Below are 21848 nucleotides of genomic sequence, written 5' to 3'. Positions count from 1 at the left end.
TGCAACATATTATGCGCCACTGGGCAAGATTTCCCCAGATATTACATCTGTTTTATGACATCAAATAACATCACATCAGACACGTTAAGTTGGACATAAACAGAGAAATGGCTTCAGCTGCTTTTGTATCTTTGTCTGGTTCCTTTTCATTCCCTTCTCATGTTACTCATGTTAATAATGAACAACACAGAAACGTCAAAAAGACCCTCTTTGTGACAGGCATCACGGGAAATCTGCTCTTTGCTTTGAGAATAAATAAGTTACACAGTAATTATATGGATAATGGTGCACAAAATGCCCGTGAGTGATGATTTGGTGATTTACTGCTCCTAAGATCACCAGACAGCATTCAAATTAAAATGTGAACTTTTTAAAGCACCTTACTTATTAAGCATTGTTTTAAAAGCTTTTACATGATAACACATTGAGACATACTGCATTTATGAAAATGATTTAAATATATATATATTTTAATGAAAATTAGTCCAATTTTAAGCTTAATGCAAATCACCAAATCACATTATGACCTAATGAATGAGTTAGTTCATTTTAAACCCCCTCTAGTCTTCATCATCGCTCTCCTCTACTCTACTCTCTGCAAGTCCATCAGCTCCAGGACAAAGAGCCATAACCTGTCTTTCTAATTTCTCGGCTAACATCCTGTCCTCCACCCTGTCCTGTTTGACCCGTTCCTTTACCTTGCCAGCTGTCGTTGCAGACGCAGAGCTTCTCCCCGGTCAGGTCACAGTAGCCGTGATCAGGGCTGCCACAGTTGTCTCTGCAGTACGGGATGTCACAGGCTTCTCCTTTCCAGTACTCCTCACACTCACAGTACACACGGCCGAGCACAGAGTTGGCTGGACTGCACCTACCGTGGCCTGAACAGTTGTTGGGACATGAATTGACCCTGGAGGAGACACAGTAATGGAGGAAGTCAAGGATTACCACACAGCTTTGAGACACCATGGATGCCTTCAAGTCAGCACCAACTAACACAATTAAAGGGTTTGAACACACTTATTTTTAATTGGTTTTGGACAAAAGCATCTGCCATAATGTACCAAAGAGCCATGGTCCATATAAGAGAGTTGAAGCAAGACAGTTTTGATTTAAAAGAGAGAAATTAGAGGCACAGTTAGAATGCACAAAGGAGAAACCATTAGATATAAAGAACTAGGAGCCTAAATAGTGGGAAAAATTACATTTTGCATAAAGATTTTAACTGATAACAAAAAGCACTGACACACTAATGATCCAAACACTGAAATATCAGACAAATAGAGATGCCCAAAGAAGTGGAGAGATGGGAATAAAAGAGTCCAGGACCACAGGCAGAAAATCATCCTTTGGTCAGTATGAAAAGCTGGTTTGCAGCTGGACAAGATGGTTGTCATGACAACCGTTATCTCCTAGTGTGTGTGTGTGTGTCTGTGTGTGCACTTGGGGCTGTGGGACTGTGCACTAATTGACCTCACTCCTCCCATGTGGCCAACCTAGCCCCTACCATTCAGTGGCATGTCTGTGGGAAAGAGGACTGGGAAACAGAACGCACCATTTTCAGGCACAACGCCGCAGTGGGAAAGAGGACTGGGAAACAGAACGTACCACTTTCAGGCACAACGCTGCGTGTCCCAACCAGAGGCAAATCACAGCTCTGGTTTTTAGTGATACGAGATTTCACCCTGTCTAATTCGGGGTTCAGCACTCAGCTTCTTGTCTTTATCAATGTTCTGGTGTCAAATTGTCACAAAAAAAAAAAGCACAGTTTTTCTAATGGTTTTGTGTCTAAAGCCCCAGTAGGAATGAAACTTTATTCACAGTATGCTTAATACAAGTTGTATTGGGTTTGACCTCATGATGGCATCAACATCCCACTGTGTGTGTATAAATCTCTTTATAATAGCTTACTGTATGGAGACATGGTGACACAGCACCTGGGTGTCAGCTTTAATGTACTGATATTAGAAATGAAACTAGAAATGACTTGCTGAAAAGAAAAACCATTGACCTATAAGAAGCAGAACAGGTGAAAGTTCTCTGTCACTTCCTAACTGTGTGACCACTTTTACATCATACCATTAAGCCACTGTTAGTATAACAACATAGATCAGTGGGATTTAAAGGTGCTGCTTTGGAGACTACTGTTCACAAATTCTGTAAAACCTCTAAATAATGTCCATTTTTCTGTATGTGTTTAGTCTAGTCTGACCCTAAAACAGACAGGTAGACTTAGGAGAGAAAGGAAAAGGAGACTAGAGGAAGGGTGAAGGAGGGCGACGTCTAGACATACGAATAGGCAATGGTGAAGCCAGTCAGGTTGTAGGCAGCATCGCTGAAGAAGTGAAGCAGGGCGTAGCCAGACGTCGTCACTACCTCAGGGACCGTATCATTACCTGTGGCCTCTGGCACCACAAGGCCACTGAGAAGAAAGGTAAGAGACAGAGAATGAGACAAAAGATACAGACATCCCCTCCCAACATAAATGAATAAAAAGCATTTTGACTGTGGTGTGAAAGCACCATGAGGTCACGGCTCCGTCTCAGGGACTGCAGCCTCGCTAAAGCTATGACAGTGATTAGCTGTAAAGTAAAATAAAACTACAGCACAGACTCATATCACATTTCATTTTGTATGATTTGGCCCTTTCATATTTGGCTAATAAATGCAATGCACTCTCCCATAATGAATGTGAGTCAAAGCCTCCTCCCTGACACAACTACAGCTTTTATTTTGAACACATGTACTGTATGCACCAAACTATTACGACCAGTGCACGCTTATTTAATGCATCTAATAATGTTACACCAACGTAAGCTTTTTATATTGACCATTCCAATGCCAATTTTTCTTGCTTGAGATAAGCCTCAGTGGAGCAGAGGAGAAAGTGGGAGGCTGGTAAATTATTGATATTGATGTTTTTAATGAATTTGTGAGAGTGCCAGGCACATGCTTATAGGCTGTCCTTCAGACAAAATAATGAAAAATATGTAATAAAGCTCCAGGAGTTAGATCTAAGTTAGATCTACCATGAGTAACTGCACTCATTTCTTTCTATTATTGCTGTATTGTGGTACTATGGTGATTATGAGGCCCACTGTTCGTCTCTAAGTGGAGACATTTGACTGCATAAGTACAAAGTTGTGCCAAACGCTACCTGAGTCATTTCCATACTTCCTCCTTCTCCCAGCTCTCAGAAGAGCAGGTGCTCACCTGAAGACAGCAACCAAAGGGGCGTAAATGGAGTCTCCATCGTAGACATACATATGGTCCCAGCTGCACTCAGTGGCAAAGTGATTGAAGCGCAGCCTGAGTACTGCATTAAGACTGCAGGGGAGAACAGAAAAAGATGAATACGTACTACCTATATGCTTCATATCTCCAATATTTATGAGGTCTTTGATCATATATCTGCACTTCAGGGCCTCACACATGTCAGGAAACCTTAGTTATCACTGCGTGTATTCACATAATGCAGCAGTTAATGGGCACAAAGCAAAAACTACAGTGAAAGACAAACTCCTATTTACTCTGCAGTAAAGATGTGTTCATCTGGAACCCTTTAGTCAGAGTAAAACAAACACGCACACAAAGCTTTATGTCAAATTAAGTTTGATTAATGATGACAGGAGCAGGATACTTACTGTCCTACTATTAGCCAAGTGCATTTGGTTTTGTACTTGTAGTTTACTGGTCCATCTGTGAGAAAGCCCGACACGTCTGTTAACCTGCAGGAAGATGTACAAAGGTTTAGTGTGATATACACTGATAATGATAAAATGTCACAGGCTCAAATTATACACTTAACCACCAGTGAGAAGCCAGGGTGTTTGTGCACAGACAAAATGTGGAACTGAAACTGTTGTTTCACTAAATTTGACCTCGTGACCCTCAAAACAAAGAGGTTGATTTTTTTAGATCAGTGAGGCTCTCCACCATTCATCATGAGCTGTCTTTGGAACTGGACTGAATATTTGATTTACCATTAGATCCAGTACGACGCATCCTCACACTGCGAAGAAGCAGGAGGAAGTGAACACTTGCCACTTTTGTCTTACTTCAGGCTTTTTCATTTGTAAGAACAGCCTCATTCCTTCATGGCAGACCCCACTAATATAACACACAGCCATCCTGACGTTTAACTTTGGGTTAATGTAGTTTCTCTTCTCTTTTAGTTTGACCAAAAAAACTCTGATGTGTTATTTTGTTATATTTCCAGTGACATGCCCAACATTTCTGAAACAAACTCTATACTAGTGTGCACTAATGTGCACTAGTGCGTCAGATGCAGAAATAAATACATCAATAGAAACACACACATTCATCAGTATATTGAATGTTCTCAGCCAACAGGGACAGACACATGTCAGACTGAGCCCGAAAACACAGGCAGCAGAGGAAACTGGCAAAACAATGACACCCCCTCATATCAAGGTAAGACGGCGCACGTTACTGTTGCCATAGCAATGCCAACAGGATATGTTGCAGTTGTAATATCCGCAGTGTTGGTGTGAGCGCATGTGTAAACAGCTGTCACACCTGTCAATCTAAGTAATCCCACTCTGCTGCTGCATAAAGAGAAACGGTGAAAATGAACACGCTGTCACACACGTCAGCGTCACAGGCAGTGACGACATCGCAGCCTGCCTCATGTTGAACAGACCGACTGTATGTGAGTGTGTGTCCATTGTCTAAGCCTGCAGTGTCACTGTAGGCTCTGTGGTCACACTGGCACGCTGCCAGGCCACACAGACTGTGAAACCAAATATTATTTTGTGTTCTGGGTAAGAAACAGGCCTGTAATATGTATTTATTTATTGTGCAGGCCAAGCTACAATGTGATTCACAGGGTTGAAACTAGATAAATCCAGGTACAATAAAACACAAAACAAGATAAGCTAGATAAGCTTAAATAAAATTTGACAGTGAGAAAATGAGGCAAAGTCATGAGCTAGTCAAGGTTGAGTGTGCTGCTTCATTAAAACATGACATATACCCCTGCACATACAGTATACTGTACACCCAGCTGATTCCTTGTGTTAGTCTGTGGCCACTAGCACGACACTCGCCGACTGTACCAGAACATCCCGTGAGCCTTGTTCACTGCTAACAGCCAGTGAACCATGACTAGTCCTGCTGCCAATGAGAAGCCAGAAATCTCCACCCTAACATCTGGGTGGTGCCTTGGAGGTGGAACTAGCAGACCCCGTCTCTGTTGTACCCCCGCCAGATAGTTCTAATGGATCACATGAGTGGCAGCTGCCCTCTGGTCCTTGCCACTGCTGCCTACAGTACCCTACCTCCGTGGCACCACTCACGTTGTGTTTACACATAACAGTCCCTCTAGGCAATGTGTGATTAGGTGAGTAAGCGTAACTCACATTCATTGATGGATTTACCTGCAAATAAATGGTTAGTTTTCACCGTTTGTTGCATTGATGTCACTGTGTTCCCAATGTTTAGAAAGGAATGATATCAAAAACTTCAAAAACATCCACATTTTAAGACAGTTTGTTATTTATGAAAATTCATCATGGGATCTAAAAGACAGCAGACTAGCCAGTCACAGAGCAACACGCCATCAGTCAGTGCATGAGTGTGTTGGGCCAAATGTTGTGGAGAGCAAACAGACTGCAGCACAGCCGGACTCAGGCCCTAGCGAATGCTAAAATCCTGCCAATAAAAAATAAACACATGCTGCACATATACATACAGTATAGGCATATACTGAGACATGAGAGGAGGTGAAAGATGTGGAATAAGACAGCTCTCAGGCTTTCTTGTTTTGTCTCTTCACTTTATCCTATCCATCTCTCCTGATCACAGTTTGATCCTCTGGCTCTAAAACATTCATGACATGCTGTTGTAAAGCTCGACTTAGAGATGATGATATTGAACGTAATGCTGAAAACGCTTCATCACATTTTTGGTTCTCACTGATGATGATGCATGAATATTGTAGATTTATACAATAATATTCACAAGATTGATTGTCCTTTGTCCAGTTTTATCACAGCCACCGTGTTATTAATGCGTACATTTCTCAAAATTCAGGCCACATTTCACAACCATTTTGAACAAGGTCATTTGTAAAACCCTTCACAAAGGGCTTTATAAGTTGAGAAGGAAGAGAAAGAAACTGAACGTAATGTCCTTATCTAGGACAGGAAGAAACTAAAGACCAAATGTATTACACACACACACACACACACACACACACACACTTCCTTTAACATTAAACACCACAGTCACCATTAGTCACAGGATAAAGTAACATATTGTACACTATGTGTTTAATGATTCTGAGCTGGATTCTCTCCAGTATGTAACTGGGAAAGCTCCTCTGGGTCCATTCAAAGGTGCCAAAGTGCAAAGAGTGTGAGTGAAAATGGAGAAATGCCAAGAGGAGGAGGAAAAAAGTAAATGTCTAATAAAATAGGAGAGGCTGTGGAAAAAAAATAAGAAAAAGTAAATGTCTAATAAAATAGGAGAGGCTGTGAAAATGTTTCAGGGCATTTTAAGATCTGTACTAATGCATGCACCTCTGGGCCATACAAAGCCTGAAAGTCCTAGACTTAAAGTAAAGCAGCTAAACTATAAGGCTATGCCAAGTCTACCGTCTTAACTACCACAGAGGTATTAGCCTAACTGCTAACAGGTAGCTTGCTGCCAGTAGCCACTGATGTACTGTGAGAGCTTCATATGGCAGGGCAGGTTTCATGGCCAGATGCAGCTCTGGAACATTAATATCCCTGAAAACAAACCATACACCTTTATTATAAAAGTCAAGGTCAGTTATTCATGTTTAACCTATGAACATCTAATAATGAATATATTCAGTATAGCAGCCATTATGTAATGTTTTTATGAAGACATTATAGATCATGATCCATTCATCCATTTCATATTCCCCCTTTTTCTTGCTGGGGGCTCGAGCCTATCCCAACTGACATCTGGTAAGAGACTGGATAATTCATTCCAGTGGGCAACACAGAGTCTTCACTTAACCAGAGCTGCATGTCTGTGGACTCTGGAAGGAAACCAGAGGCCCATGCAGATGCTGGGAGAACATGCAGAAAGTCCCAGCTGGTGGATGTTTCAAAGCCCAAACAATGCAACCCACTGAGCCTGTTTTCAGGAAGTTTTCCGGCTTGGTTATGATTATTTATTTTTTCTCCACAACTTGGCCAAACCCCACAATTAAAGTTAAACAGTAGAACTGGGGCAGAGATTTGATGTGGCTCTCTTCCCAGATTTCTTGGTTAAGTGAAAAAATCTGTGAGAGCAGAATGAATATGCAGAGACACTCTATGAAAACATGCAAAAGGAAGATCCCATCCTTAGTTAATGAGGAGCCCACTAGAGCGGCCTCCTACAGCGCCAGCAAACTCTCTTAAAACGCCTCTTCCTAAAGAAGCCTCGCATAGAAGGAGCCGGTAAGACAGCCTCACACTTTGTGCGCACACATGCAGGCGTGAGATGAGCACATAGGTTATAAATGGTGAGCAGAGACAGCAGGCTGTCTAGGAGTTCACAGCATGAGGCCACAGTCACAGCTTTCCACAGGAGGAGAATCAAGGTATACACACGCACACACACACTGTATGTGTAAACAGAAAAGAAAAGTGTGAGAGGGTGAAGGTTGCACAGGAGACACAAAGGCAGAGAAAGACAAGGGAGGAGACAGAGAGCAAAGAGTCCAGTACCCTTTGAAATATTCATCTGCTCTGGGTGAATAATTGATGGTGCACAGAAGACATGCATGAAGGATGGACAGGCAAATGAAAGGAAAGAGAGAAAGGGGTAGTGTACAGTTCAGTAGGTACAAATCTCCTGCTTCATTTTCTCTGTCATTCCTTCATAAAGCTGACCACAAACCCCAAGACCTGTTTTACGGCCTGCGCCTGCCCCCTCAGCAGTCGCACCAGCCTTTTAGTTCAGCTTGAAAGCAAAACAGTGGCACATTGGGCCACAGTGTGTGATTACTGGAGGAGGATACAGTGGATAAGGAGAGGATGAAGAAGCCACAGGAAGAGGGGAGGACAGTTAAAACATTCTCACAACTCAACTTACAGGCGTTCATCTTCATGTTCCTGTTTTCTGTCCTAACCTGAGCTCTTATAGCTTCACTTTTCCTTCTTCTTCTTTCATTCTCTTTCTGCTGTTTCTCTCAGTTGTGGTTGTTACATTACAGGCATTCCTTTGCAAGCTTGGGCCATCAGAGCAGCCGCCCTATCTCCCCAACCCCTCCTGGTTATTCGTTAACATTCAGATACTACAGCTCCCAGGGGTCTTTGCCAGAGGTTCTCACAGAAACAGGGCAAACTTTTAGTATCACACTAAACAGCCTTCCCATGGCTAAAGCAGCTAAATTTAATGGGCTTTAATGGAAACAGCAATAAAATCAAATTACCCTGGTCTTAGCTTTTAATGTGTAACAGCAGCGATGTGTCCAGACAGTGTGTGGTGACAGCGACTGAATTACTAAACTAAAGTTAAGCAGACAGTCTGCTTCATGTAAAGAAGACAATAAAGTGATGAGTAGAAGTGACAGAACACCGTGTCGTACAGGATGCATGAAAACAGCCAGACATTCACTGACCACTGGGCTGCACAACAGTGTGTGACACATTCAGAGACACATAATCAAAAACAACCACAGTCTCACACACACAACCACACGTACAAAGACTTCCAGTGACAGCGTCTAGTCATCTGAGAGTGACCTCACTGTGCGTAACAAAAAGGCACATGTTTACGTTTATCTCAGCTCTGAGGAGCTTCCACGGACTGTTTTCATTGGATGGCCCTCTGATCGTAATCTTAACCCTTCACACTACATGCCTGCTCTTAAACTTCACAGACACCGACCAGTTAACGTGGAGAGCTGCCTGGAAGTGACTTCACTTAGCAAATATTCACTCCCTCATAAAAAAGAAACACACATTTAACAAAACAATCATAAAAATCCTCAGGTTTGAAGGGCCTCCAAGAATAATACCCCTTGATTGTATAGCCTTAGATGGCCATATTTAGCTCATGGCAGTGACTCATTTGAGTGAACCATGTAATTCATAGCAATGCACAGCTAATTAGAATTCCCTCTCAGGCCAGTTAAAAGCTCCTGAGCTTCAATCTAGACACAAAACTCACCTCTTGAGGCAGCAGCATGACCAGATCAGCACATACTTTGCTATCTTTGCTTTAGTTTCTCATCTCTGAAGAGCTTTATTAAATAAAAAGTGGCATTATCACCACAAAAATCAATATGCACACACTCTGGTCTTTCTTTAACTTTTTGATTCCCTTGGCAATATCCTAACAATCTAGAATTCTGCCCAGACAAACGGGGAGATGGGGGCTTGGATTTATAATAACATGCATCCTTAAGTTTGTGTTTTACTTATGGAACAGACGTTTTGTGGGATTGTTACACCAATAACAGACAGCAAGAGGAGGGGAGGGGATGAACACTGTGCATGCAGAGATCTTAGCCTCATCTCGTGCCGAGCTCACACTGATTAGAACACAAAGGCAGATGAAATTTCCATTTGGTGTTGTATCTCAGCATAATTAAATAATATGTAGTTTTCACAAATCTCCGGCTCACATCTGCAGAGGAAACAGATTAACAATGTTTTCCATAACAACCTCAGAGCTTCATATACTGACTCTGTCCTGCCACAAGAATCCATACACTATTTCCCATGTACAGTCATGATGTTATCTTGCCACTAGCAGCAAATCCAGCTTCCAATTTCTACACCATTTATGTCTGTATTAAGTTCAAACAGTTTTATGATAAAACAGTAAGTAATATTATCTGTGACACCTCTCGAATGCTGTGCAACACGCTCACAGTGGATAAAATACACAGAAGACAGCAGCGAAACCACATAAAGCCAGTGATGGATAACCAGACAACCCAGGGAAGACGGCGGTATTGCTCACACACACACACACGGTGCAGGGGTTGACTAGTACAGGCTGATAGTGAAGATTGAGAAATTTGTGTGGTGTGTATGTGTGTTCATTCGTATGTGTGTGTATGTGTCCAGGGAGAGCAAAAATATGGAGATGAATAACCAACAATTGAATAACCTTGACCTTCTCTGCAGATATTCTTTATTAAAAATCAAGAAATGCCCTTCTACTGGGAATAACGAGAGCAGGAGTGTGTGTGTCTGTGTGAGCAGGTGTGTGAGTGTGCATGATTGATGTTACTGGGTCTCCATTACCTACAGTGTAGTCATGGCTCAATGGCTTTCACACAGCGCATCATTCATTGCCAGCCCCCGATATCTCTCTCTCTCTCTTTCTCTTATAAATACACCTCATCTACCTCAAATAAGGTCAAAGCAAGGCTAACAGGAACACAGGATGTTTAAATAGAACAGGGTCAAATGGAAGAAGAGGATGACGAGAAGGAGAGGAAGAGAAGTGGAAACTGAAGAGGAGTGAAAGCAGAGGAGAGAAGATCCAAGGGAAATAGAGAATGCTGAAAAAGAAAAGGGGGGAGAGGGCAGAAAGAAGAAAAGGGGGCGAAAAGCAGAGAAGAACATAAAAGAGATAAAAGAAGAGGAAAGGTGATACAGGAGGGGAAGGTAGATGCAAATAAACAAATTAGAGGAGAAAAGAAGTGGAAAATAAAAAAATGAATCAAGGAAAACAAGAAAAGAGAAGAGGAAAGAAAATCAGAGGATGAAAGCAAAGAAGGAATTGGAAACAAAAAGCAAGAAGAAATGAGGGAAGAATAGCAAAGAAAAAGATGGATGAAAGAGGAGAAGAAGAAAGAAAAACTGAGAAAGGAAGATGGAAAAAGAAAGAAAGGGTGAGATGAGGGAAAAGGAAAGAAGAAAATAAGAAAATGGAGAAGAGAAGAGGGGAGGAAGGAATGGGGGAGACAAAAGGGATGTTTAGAAGAAATGAAAAAAGGAGAGAAGACAAAGGAAAAGCAAAGAAGAGGAAAACACAAACAGTGGGCTGCATATCGCTGCAGACATCCACACACATGAAGTGACTTTATCCACCTGCCTGTGTGGGACAGGAAGTCATGTTTGAATATTCACCTTCACAGCAAATAGATGGAGCCCCATCACACTCAAAAGGCTAATACACTTTATGAGTCAGTGCATTTACCCCTGCCCCAGGTCTGTTAACCCTGGGGAAACTAAGAAGGGACTGCTACAGATGGGGGAGGTTTCACAGAGTTGCAGACAATCCTAACACCACACCTGTCCTCAGAGAGTATATCACATTTTGTTATTAGTCATGACAATGAATCATAAGGTCACTCAGGTAACGGTACCATAGCAGCTCTTGACTGGGTTGAGGTGCTCGTCGACAGGTAGTACTGTTTGAAAACAACCAAAATGCATCACTAAAAGCCACGTGTGCTATGAGTGTTTACTCTGCAGGTGGAACAACGCCGTACTGCGATGCCTTATGTACTGTTAGTTGTTTCCCTTTTTTCACCCATCTATATTTAATGAAACCTGTCAGGGAGGTGTCTGACCCCCCCGACAGAAGCTACAGCGTATCAGAAAGGATTTTCGGTTTTTATAATAAAAGAAATACATCATCAGCTGTTTACTGGACCAAAGTTGATTAAGTCAGTCAGTCAACATGAGTTTTATTCTTCACTTAGCAGCTATTCTGTCCTGTGCCCTGACAGTTCCACACTCCATGCATCTTGCTTGATGTGAATGCGAGTGTGCAGAAATAGACCCTTTATTACAGTCTGACAACAGGCTGCTGTATTGGCGGCCCCCCCCGCCCCAACCAAGCCACAGGCTGATTATACAGGGGTGTGTGTGTGTGTGTGTGTGTGTGTATACACTCCTATGGTGAGCCCCATCACATGTGGTCAGGATTAAAGAGCTCTTGTTTTTTTACAGGACTGCAAAACACCGCCATGCTGACTGAAGTTACTATCCCATGTTGTCGTATTAGTCATATTATGAAATTGTTTCCCTACTCTGCGCACACACACACACAGTCCCTACACCACACCCAGGAATACACTCCAGCACCTTCTGTCTCACAGATCAAACCTCTCACACTAACATGAACCATGAAGAACAAAAACAAAGTGTAGGGGGAAAGAAGTGTTTGATAAAATGATCATAACAAATCTCATGAGTAGAGGAGGCTGGTTTATTAACAGCTGAACAAATGTGCCTTACTACACATGGAAAATAGCTGTTATCATGGTAAAAATTCAACTTCTCTATCATCAAGTCGACACAGAAGGTAGTGAAAAGTTTAACAGTAAAAACCAGACTGACCCATTTCAAACGTGCGTAGTCTGTATGGGTGGAGCACATGACGAAGGGCATTACAGAAATCGGACATCTCACAATGCAGCTAACTATGCTATGGAGCAGCTTTTCCTGTCTGCCTCACCTCTGCTCTCCGTGTGTCCATGTGTCAATTTATCAAAACACCCACTACACAAGCATAAACTTGCAGAGAAGTACTAATGTGCCCACAGTCTGTCATCTGCCTTAACTGTTAGATATGGCTGTGTCATGGTGATCAACCTGAGCTCTGTGTGGCTGTTAGCCCTGTGCTCTACACAGGTGGCACTGTGGAGCAAACCAGAACGAGGAGATGGAGATGTCAAAATACACTAGGACAAGCCACAGAAAAGGTGAGATTTGTGTTTTCAAACATCATGTTCTACTTTTACAAGAGGTGGTGACTAAGTGGTTGCGTTTGGGTGTCAGGTTTGTTTGCCCATCTCCATTAAAGTGTAATGCACAGCCGTCTCCCATTTCTCAGAGATGTACAGGTGGAGCTTTATATCTCCCTCATGTGTGGCTCCCTCCACCAACTATGATCAGTTCAGACCTCACAGTGAGAGAGCAGCATTAATACTACTTTAAAAAATAACTGGAGGCACACACGTAGTATGTGACTATGCATCAATGGAAGTGTACAAACAGTTTTATGTGGATATCGGGCACATGAATCTATACGCTGTAATGGGGCCCATGTTAACAGAAAAAATGTTGGTATCTCATGTGATGAAAAAACTGGAGTATAAAGTCTACCTCCAGGCATCCTGAGCACAGCTGTAACAAACCATCAGGGCATGACAAAGCGACTGCTCGCCATCGGGCAAAGTGGGTGTACTAACCAGGTACATGTGTGGACTACGTGTTGGTGCCTTTCTATCACATTCTCCTTGTCACAAATGCTCCCTGGTTCATACACTCGCACACAACCTGCCACTGCGAGCTCTGTGAACATCATGTCAGAAGCAGAAACAAGAAAACAAAATCAAAGCGGACAGAGAGTTACAAGAGAACACGGGCAAACAACCAGACAGGAACACAAATTATCCAGGCCCTGCACTTGCTGTAAACAAATCCACTCACCATGTGCAAATACACAAACACAGAAACATAAAAACAGAGAAATGCACAAACACACGGGGAGGCAGAGCCAGCACATGCATTGGTGGTGAAAACATTTCTGTGAGAACATCTTTGTCTGAAGAAAATGAATGAATGAATGTTGGGACAGATACAAAGACATGGACTCCATACAGCTTCTGTCTCTCTCTATCACACACACACACACACACACACACACACACACACACTTATTTAGTTTCTGTCTTTAAAGTGTAAAATTACAGATACTCACAAGCTCTAATTACTTTATAGCTGACCCACAGTCCAAATACAAAGCCATTCAATTATGAATGGATTAAACAGAGAAGCAGTAAATTCTCATATCAAGGAACCTGGAACCAGTGAGGTTTTGGCAAAGACTCAGGGGGACCCGCTGCCCCTGATGATGATGATGTCCTAACAACTGATCCTTCCCACTGCTCTGAATCGCTCCAGCCTCAGGGAGCGACACAGGGGGTTAGGGTTCATGTAATACACTCACCGATCCAACTCTGTGTGTGTGTGTGTGTTGACCTTGCTTTCACTCTCGTCGTAGCAGGATTAACTCACACTGGACAGATGGCTGCCCCTCCCACTCACATGCCTTCTCACGGACACACGCTAACACACACGCTCTGCAAATCAGCACAGTATGGTAGCAGGAGCTGTGTCATCATCATAGCACACTGCCTGAGGCTTAAACAGGTAAAACCACACTCACACACACAGGGGTCGACGCCCATGTCAGCAGAAGATGACTGATGCCACTCGGGCTGGCTCATACTTGGTTGGTTTGGTTTTTTATTTTGGTTTTTGTCCTTGTGTGGCTTCGATCTTTTTATCCTCAGACATCACAGAGTCTGCAAGTTGCATATTTACAACTTTGTGTCTGTGACTTCTCACACACTTGTTACCTTCACTTACTGTAAACCTAACGAGTGTATTTTAAGGTATGTTTCTACCAGGATTTGCTGTTAGCTAAATCTCCTCCTAAGGCACTCAAAATGTCTTTGGCTTTCAGCTTTTCACAATATGTTGGCTGATCGATCAGGAGCACAGGTTTCTGTGCATTCTCAGCTTCTAGGAGGCTTCATTTGACTGTGTGACATCATTAAGCTTCAACAGCTTTTCTTTGATTACAAGATGTCAGATGCAACAAGACTTCACTATAGCAGTGAAGTGATTTTGTTACTTTGTGCATGACAGAGAAAGAGAAGGAGAAGGTGTGGGAGAGGAACAGCAGGTAAGAAACAACACATAGAGAGAGAGAGAGAGAGAGAGAGAGAGAGAACACCACTGGAAGACAAAGGCTGAGGCTGTGGACCAATAAAACTACACAAAGCACCAATACCTTAAATCAATAGACAAACAGAATCTACTCCCTCTCTCTCCATGTCTGTGTGGATATGAGACACAAGTGTGTGAGTGTGTGTGTCAACATCAATCCAGTGAGCGCTGAGGTTTTTTTAAGGTACAGCAGTGATAGTGAAGCACAGGTTCTTTTCTCTGCTCCACTGCTCCCCAGTCTGTCCTCACTGTACATTCTGTTGTAACACCACCGGAGTGTGTAGCGTAGTATTTGTAGTATTCACATCCCACCCAACCAGGGTCACCTTCATGACAGAGATGACGGATGGAAGAGCAGTAAAACGTTCCATGTTTACAAGCTACAAGTTTTCTCTCCATCAAGTCAACAGTCTTTTAAAACTGCTAAATTAGTTCATGTACAGGTAAGGGTTAAAAATACTGTGCACTCACAGTTAGTTTTACATAAATGTTGATCCTAACAATTTAGGGTGACTGTTGAGATTTGTGTGGACCTTTTCTTCCCTCACCAAGTCTGTACGTTCTTCTTCATGCGCTCCATACACTGCTGAACAGTGTGTGAAATGTAAAGTGTTCTTGAAACTGTATCTCAGGAGCCTTTTAAAAACAGACAACAAAATTCACCCAAATATAGATTTCAGGCTTACACTGTGTCAGCTGCACTATTACACTCTTTTTTTTTGGAGAGCACTCTCCATCATTTTGCAGTGTGTGTACCTAAGAACTGCTCCATACTAATGGACACCAACTTGCCAGCAGGCATCTGTGAGAAGAAAAGCTGAGCTTTGTGGCATTGTTTTGTCTGTTGTCCAGCCTGCAGCCTGCTCTGTTCACCGCTCTCACAACAATCACATTGACTGAGAAATCAATACAATCCTCCAGAGAGAAAAGAGCAGACAGTCCTGCCATCTCTCCATCCAGGCTTGTGCAGACCAGGCTGTAGGTGATTGTGACAAGGTAACGTCAACCTCTCTGGATGCATGAAGGGTGATTAAAGCCACAGAGGAAGAAGAAATTAGGGAGGTCTGACAGTCTGAGCTGCTCTCTCTGAAGAGAAAGGGAAATATCTATCAAATGTATAAATGAACAACATGCACTAAATACAAGACAACCCTGATTGTGAGATACTCCCATAACCCCACAACTACCACCACCCACTCCCCTTTTCCAACAGCTGTTTGTTGTGTACTCACACTGGTTGTTAACATTTTCCAGACTGTCTTTTTGAGCTTTTCATTATGAAATGCATTGATGTCACTAATCCTTGGCTGTTTTCATTCAGGAAACTTGGCAAACTAAACACTACGTTATGTTTATGTCTCATACTTAAATCTTGTGCAGTAGCTCTTTGTGGCAGACAGGAAACGTATTACAGAAAGACCTGCCTTATTTTCAAGCACATCTATGCTGGTGGTCCATTGTGAAGATCATCTAACAAAGCAAATCATACTTTAGCTCAGGTGCGTTCAGGTGCTTGCAGCTGGAAAGCATTGTGTAAAGCAGCAATAACACCTCACGGTCCAATCTGAAATAAAAAGTGATATCACAAACATCTCTAAATTTCAAACTGACAAAACATGGCAGCCTTCCTCATATTTCAGCTTTCTAACTCAATAAGGTCTCAGAAAATACCAAACACTGTCCATGCTATTTCTGAGTCCTGATTTAAAGAGCACCTACTAGATGGCAGCAGAAGGTGGCGTTCTGTGTAGTACTCTGAGGTGACAGTATGAGAGAGAGAGACTCTGCGCTGTTCACACTGAGCAGCACAGCAGTGGTCATTCTGCTGCCTGGGGATTAAAACTACAAGCTGACTTGCACAGTCACCTGCACTTAACTACAGTATGTGATCTAATATATGTGGTATCCTATTCTCTAGATTTTGTCTCGTGTTACACAAAGTCAAATAGGTCAGTTTTACTAGTTTATAAACAACAACAACCAGCAGATGTGACAACAAAGTGCTTGATCTGTTCTGCTGTGACAGTAACCACCCCTCATACATTCTGGCTTCGGAGCCTATATAGATCCTGTATAACTTGCTTTAACAACAACAAAGACAGGTGAAAATATATTCTTATTCACTAAACCCAGTATAACAGGGTACATCCCACAAACTAAATAATTAAAAAACCAACTAGTCAACAAGTGGCCATGCACACAGTGACCACACAGAATGTCCATTTCCAGCTTTGCTGACATGGTCAATGACCAACTTACTTGAATCTGCCCTGACAGTGCTGGCACTGATCCCCGACCCATCCGTGGTCACACACGCACGTTCCATTGATGCACTTCCCTGAGAAACAGTTTTTATCACAAGACTTTGACACCAGCGAGGCTTCCGCGTGGAGCATGAGATGAAGCATCACAAATAATCCCACGTATGTTTTCAAGACTTCCCGGGCGCTTCCTGTGGACGACTTGGTCCAGGTGCAAAAACATATCCGTCCAACATCCATGATGGACGGAGCGCGTCTTTCTGAGAGGCCGCAGCCACGAACAGTAAATCAAGACTGTCACCTTAAGCTGGGAGGTGATCTGTTGTCATCAGTAGCGCGTCCATAGGCTCAAGCAGCCTACCTGTATTGCCTGTGGAAAAGGCGCAGGAAAACGGTTACGCGCGGTTAGAATGTGATACTGACAGGACAAAGAAGCGTAACTTTGATGAAACAGTTTAGACTTGAAAACATACTGTAAAGGCAAATACTTGTGTCGAAGCGCTTTCACGCAAGTCTTCCGGATAACTTCCACTGTGGTCAGGATTCCGATGTAAACACACGACCGTAACCGGAGGGTGCTCTCTCTTTGTCCCGGACATAAAATAAACCTACAGACCTCCAGTAATCGGTGCGCGCTGCTCTGCCCCTGGACGTGTTCCCTGGCAAAGACGTGCGCTCTGCCCGGCTTTGCTATCGAGAGATATGACGGCCGCTTTTCCTGGATCGGTGCTTCTCTTTGCTCACTCTGCTCTGGCTCTCGGGTCCACAGCTGGTTTCTATTGGGGAAACTCCTGCACAAAGCCCCGAGCATGGGCAGTAGTACGACCACACGGTTAAAGGGGCAGGTCCCTTTAAATGTCGGAGGCATGTAGCAAGATACAGACACAGCCAGTGACAGTGGGCGCAGCGTGGTGACTGTTTTCATACCGTATTAACTCCAAGCATTTAGGATAGATAGATAGATAGATAGATAGATAGATAGATAGATAGATGCGCGCACACACATATATTCAGAATCTTATAAGAACGAGTAATCAAATGATAACAAAATGGTCATTTGTCCTGTAACTGTTACAATTCAGAAACATGATATTGTCTCAATATCAATATTGCTCAGTTATCAAATCAAATCAAATTTTATTTGTATAGCCAAATCACAACAAAAGTCATCTCAGGACACTTTACAAACTAAGGTCTAGACATTACTGTTATCAATATTATTACATAGGGAAAACCCAACAAATCCCCCTTGAGCAAGCACTTGGCGACAGTGGGGAGGAAAAACTCCCTTTAACGGAAGAAACCTCCGACAGACCCCGGCTCTTGGTGGGCGGCCTTCTGCCTCGACCGGTTGGGGTGAGTGGATAGAGGAGAGACAAAAGAAGAAAAGCAACAAGACACAACAATCAAACACTGATCAGGTCGATGTGGCCGGTGACTGCTCGTCAGAGATATAGAGCTCCAGGGCAACCTGCAGAAAGTTACAGGGAGAGAGAGAGAGGACACACTACGGGAGAGAGGAGAAACAAAGTTAGTAATGTGTAATGGGGGCATATAGAAGCATAGGGAGAGAGAGGGCTTTATCAAAAAGGAACATCTTAAGTCTAATCTTAAAGGTAGAGAGGGTGTCCGCCTCCTGAACTGAGACTGGGAGTTGGTTCCATAGGAGAGGAGCTTGATAGCTAAAGGCTCTGCCTCCCATTCTGCTTCTGTGGACTCTAGGAACCACAAGTAAACCTGCACTCTGAGAGCGAAGTGCTCTGTTAGGATGATAAGGCTCTACGAGGTCTTTAAGATACGATGGAGCCTTGTCATTAAGGGCTTTGTATGTTAGGAGAAGGATTTTAAATTCTATTCTGAATTTTACAGGGAGCCAGTGGAGAGAAGCTAATATGGGAGAGATATGATCTCTCTTGCTAGTTCCTGTCAGTACTCTGGCTGCAGCATTTTGGATTAGCTGGAGGCTTTTTAGGGAATTATTGGGACATCCTGATAGTAAAGAGTTACAGTAGTCCAGCCTGGAAGTAACAAATGCATGGACCAGTTTTTCAGCATCACTTTGAGACAGGATGCTCCTGATTTTTGCAATATTGCGCAGGTGAAAGAAGGCAGATCTAGAGACTTGGTTTATGTGTGATTTAAAGGACATATTCTGATCAAAGATGACTCCAAGGTTCCTCACAGTAGTACTGGAGGCAAGGGCTATGTCATCTAGAGTAACTATATGATTAGACAGCAGATTTCTAAGGTTTTCAGGCCCAAGCACAATGACTTTGGTTTTGTCAGAGTTTAGAAGTAAGAAGTTGCAGGTCATCCAGGCCTTTATGTTTTTAAGACATTCTTGAAGTTTGACCAGCTGATCTGATTCATTTGGCTTCATAGATAAATATAACTGAGTATCATCTGCATAGCAATGGAAATTTATGTTGTGCTTCCTGATAATATTGTCTAAAGGGAGCATGTATAAAGTGAAGAGAATTGGACCTAACACAGAGCCCTGTGGAACGCCGTGACTAACTTCAGTTTGTGTGGAACATTCATCATTAACATGAACAAATTGAAATCTTTCTGATAAATAAGATTTGAACCAACTTAGTGCAGTTCCTTTAATCCCAATAACATGTTCAAGTCTCTGTAGTAAGATGCTGTGATCAATGGTGTCAAAAGCAGCACTGAGATCTAAGAGGACAAGTATGGAGACAAGTCCTTTGTCCGAGGCTAGGAGAAGATCATTGGTGACTTTCACCAATGTGGTTTCTGTACTATGATGGACTCTAAATCCTGACTGAAAATCCTCAAACAAATCATTCTTGTGCAAGTGGTCACATAACTGCTTTGCAACAGCTTTTTCAAGTTATCTATCTATTCATCTGAAACAGTAAAAGATCTGAATGTCTGTGGTTGCTGGGTATCTAGTCTGTTCATCTGTTGCAGAGATCATTTGGGAAGTGATGTATCTGAATCAGAAACTAACCTCTTTATTCCGACTATAGGGATTCTGTTTGCCTGGCTCCGACTTACACAGCAGAGGCCTACAGTAATTCCCCACAGTATCTCCATGATTTAGAACTTTATCTCACTCCTCAGCCTTTTAAGGCACAAAGATATTGGAGCCAAGTGGTGCTTTTGGAAAATGAAGCTGGGATTTGCATCTGTGTTCCCTCTGGGTTCACAAAAACATCCAGTGAGCCAGAAGATGATAATCCTCAAACCAAAAGATCAGCTCTTTTCAAAATGAGATATTTGTCTGCTGCAGTGTGATGAGGAGAATCACAGGGATTCAGCATCACATACAGATTGAAGCAGTTAGAAGACCTGTGTCACAATGCATAAAAATACACAAATCATTTTAAATAATTGCATCACATTTGCCCCAAAACCTCAAATCCATGGTTTTCCTCTAAGTGTGCATGCAAACAGGTCACATTCATTGTCAGTGAGTTAATATGTTCAGTGTGTGAACAGCACTATTGCATCACTGAGCTAATTGAAACCAGTTGTTTAGAGATACGATCGTATGACGTTGCCCAATAGCACTCTGAATCCTCACATTTCCTCCCAGTTCACTGTCGATGTTTTGACATTCACTGTGAAAGGGGTCACTCACAGACTGAGCAGGTCGATAAAGACTGAATTCTTTTAGATCAGAGTTTTGGTTTTACATCACTTCCCTGTTTCAGTATTGTCTCCCAACATGAGAAACTGACTTACCGAGGCGGACAGGTAAACAGATCTCCAGATCCACTTTGGATCAACAGGTACAAACAACATCACCTTTGAAATCTCTTATTTACCCGGGTCAGCACTGGATGGATCTCTGCTCCTGTGCTTCCTTAATGTTGTCTTCAGCAGTCTGTCCAGTTTGCTGGTGCTGTGTCTCAGCCTGTATTTGGTCTTCTTCACAGCTGCTTCCGTCTTTTTGACTAATGGTGCTCACTGGAGGCACCATGCTAACATTAGCACTAGCTGCCACAAAGCTGTGTACCTGAGTCACTGGACTTGCACCTGCTGCTTTGTTGTTTTGAGTCTTTTTGACAAATCCAGTTAACGTTGGTGATTTTTAGTTACTCTTTGTGCTGCTTCTCTTTTTCTTTTTGATGCTTTTTGAGCACTTCTCTCGCATCTCCTACATTCTGCCATGTTTGTTGCCAAAGCAGCCCATAAGGACAACACTCACTGTGACTTCAAACTGGCCAACAGATGTCAACAAATATTGCCACTGGCAAAAAACCGACCAATCAATAAGTATATGCCCTGAAACTATTATTGCAAGACAACAGATTTGACAAAATTGTCACCTCAAGGTTTATTTAGCAGCTGTTCTAGTTTTCAGTCACATCACTGAAAAAAATGAGCCATGCTCATCAAGACTGATCTTATTTTAATGGTTTTTTTTTTTTTCCATATTACACACAGCCAAGATTTTAAATATGACTTCTACAGCGGTTTCAAAATGAACTGGTTCCCAATTTGCCACCTCTGGTTAAGATCTGGCCACATTTACACAACTAGATGTTGACTTTTGGTAGGAGACAGGATGCAAAGTACAGTCCTGTGTCAAAGGCTCTTTCTCTGAGATAAAGTCCCTGATTTGTGGGAAAGGATTAATGAATGATTCAAGCATGCCCAATGACTGCGGGTGTTCAGTCTGTTCAGCAAAACAGAGTGTACTGTATCTTACAGCAAAAGAATCCATCTTCAGATTCATCTCCGGTTGCTCAGTCACTTACCGATCTCCCCACTGTTCTGAATCACATTTAGCTTATGAAATAACTGGTTGATTCTTATTTAGATTCTCTATTATCTGACTTGAGCAGGTATTCTGGCAGTCTGCCACTTCTTGAGGAAACAGCTGGCCTTTCCTTTCTCATCCCCTCCTGGGATGCACAGCGCCACCTCCTGC

General features: G+C 42.6%; 1 protein-coding gene across 5 annotated transcripts in view; it reads right to left on the bottom strand.

The window, feature by feature from the left end:
- LOC109963813 (attractin-like protein 1) overlaps positions 1-17759 on the bottom strand; it is a 175376-nt gene extending 157617 nt beyond the window's left edge. For 4 of the 5 annotated variants that reach the window (XM_020606673.1, XM_020606675.1, XM_020606676.1 and 1 more), the window contains exons 1-6: positions 17419-17759; positions 16944-17315; positions 3642-3725; positions 3211-3324; positions 2291-2419; positions 699-907 (exon numbers count right to left, since the gene is read on the bottom strand). In XM_020606673.1, the coding sequence (XP_020462329.1) occupies positions 699-907; positions 2291-2419; positions 3211-3324; positions 3642-3725; positions 16944-17185 (778 nt within the window). In that variant the 5' untranslated portion in view covers positions 17186-17315; positions 17419-17759. The remainder of the gene's footprint in view (positions 1-698; positions 908-2290; positions 2420-3210; positions 3325-3641; positions 3726-16943; positions 17316-17418) is intronic. The other variant, XM_020606674.1, reaches the window with a different exon arrangement.
- Positions 17760-21848: the final 4089 nt, after the last annotated feature.

This window comes from Monopterus albus, unplaced genomic scaffold (assembly GCF_001952655.1).
Source record: "Monopterus albus unplaced genomic scaffold, M_albus_1.0 scaffold80.1, whole genome shotgun sequence".
Taxonomy (NCBI): Eukaryota; Metazoa; Chordata; class Actinopteri; order Synbranchiformes; family Synbranchidae; genus Monopterus; species Monopterus albus.
The sequence above is the reverse complement of the archived record's forward strand: the minus strand, read 5'-3'. Positions and strand labels throughout refer to the sequence as shown.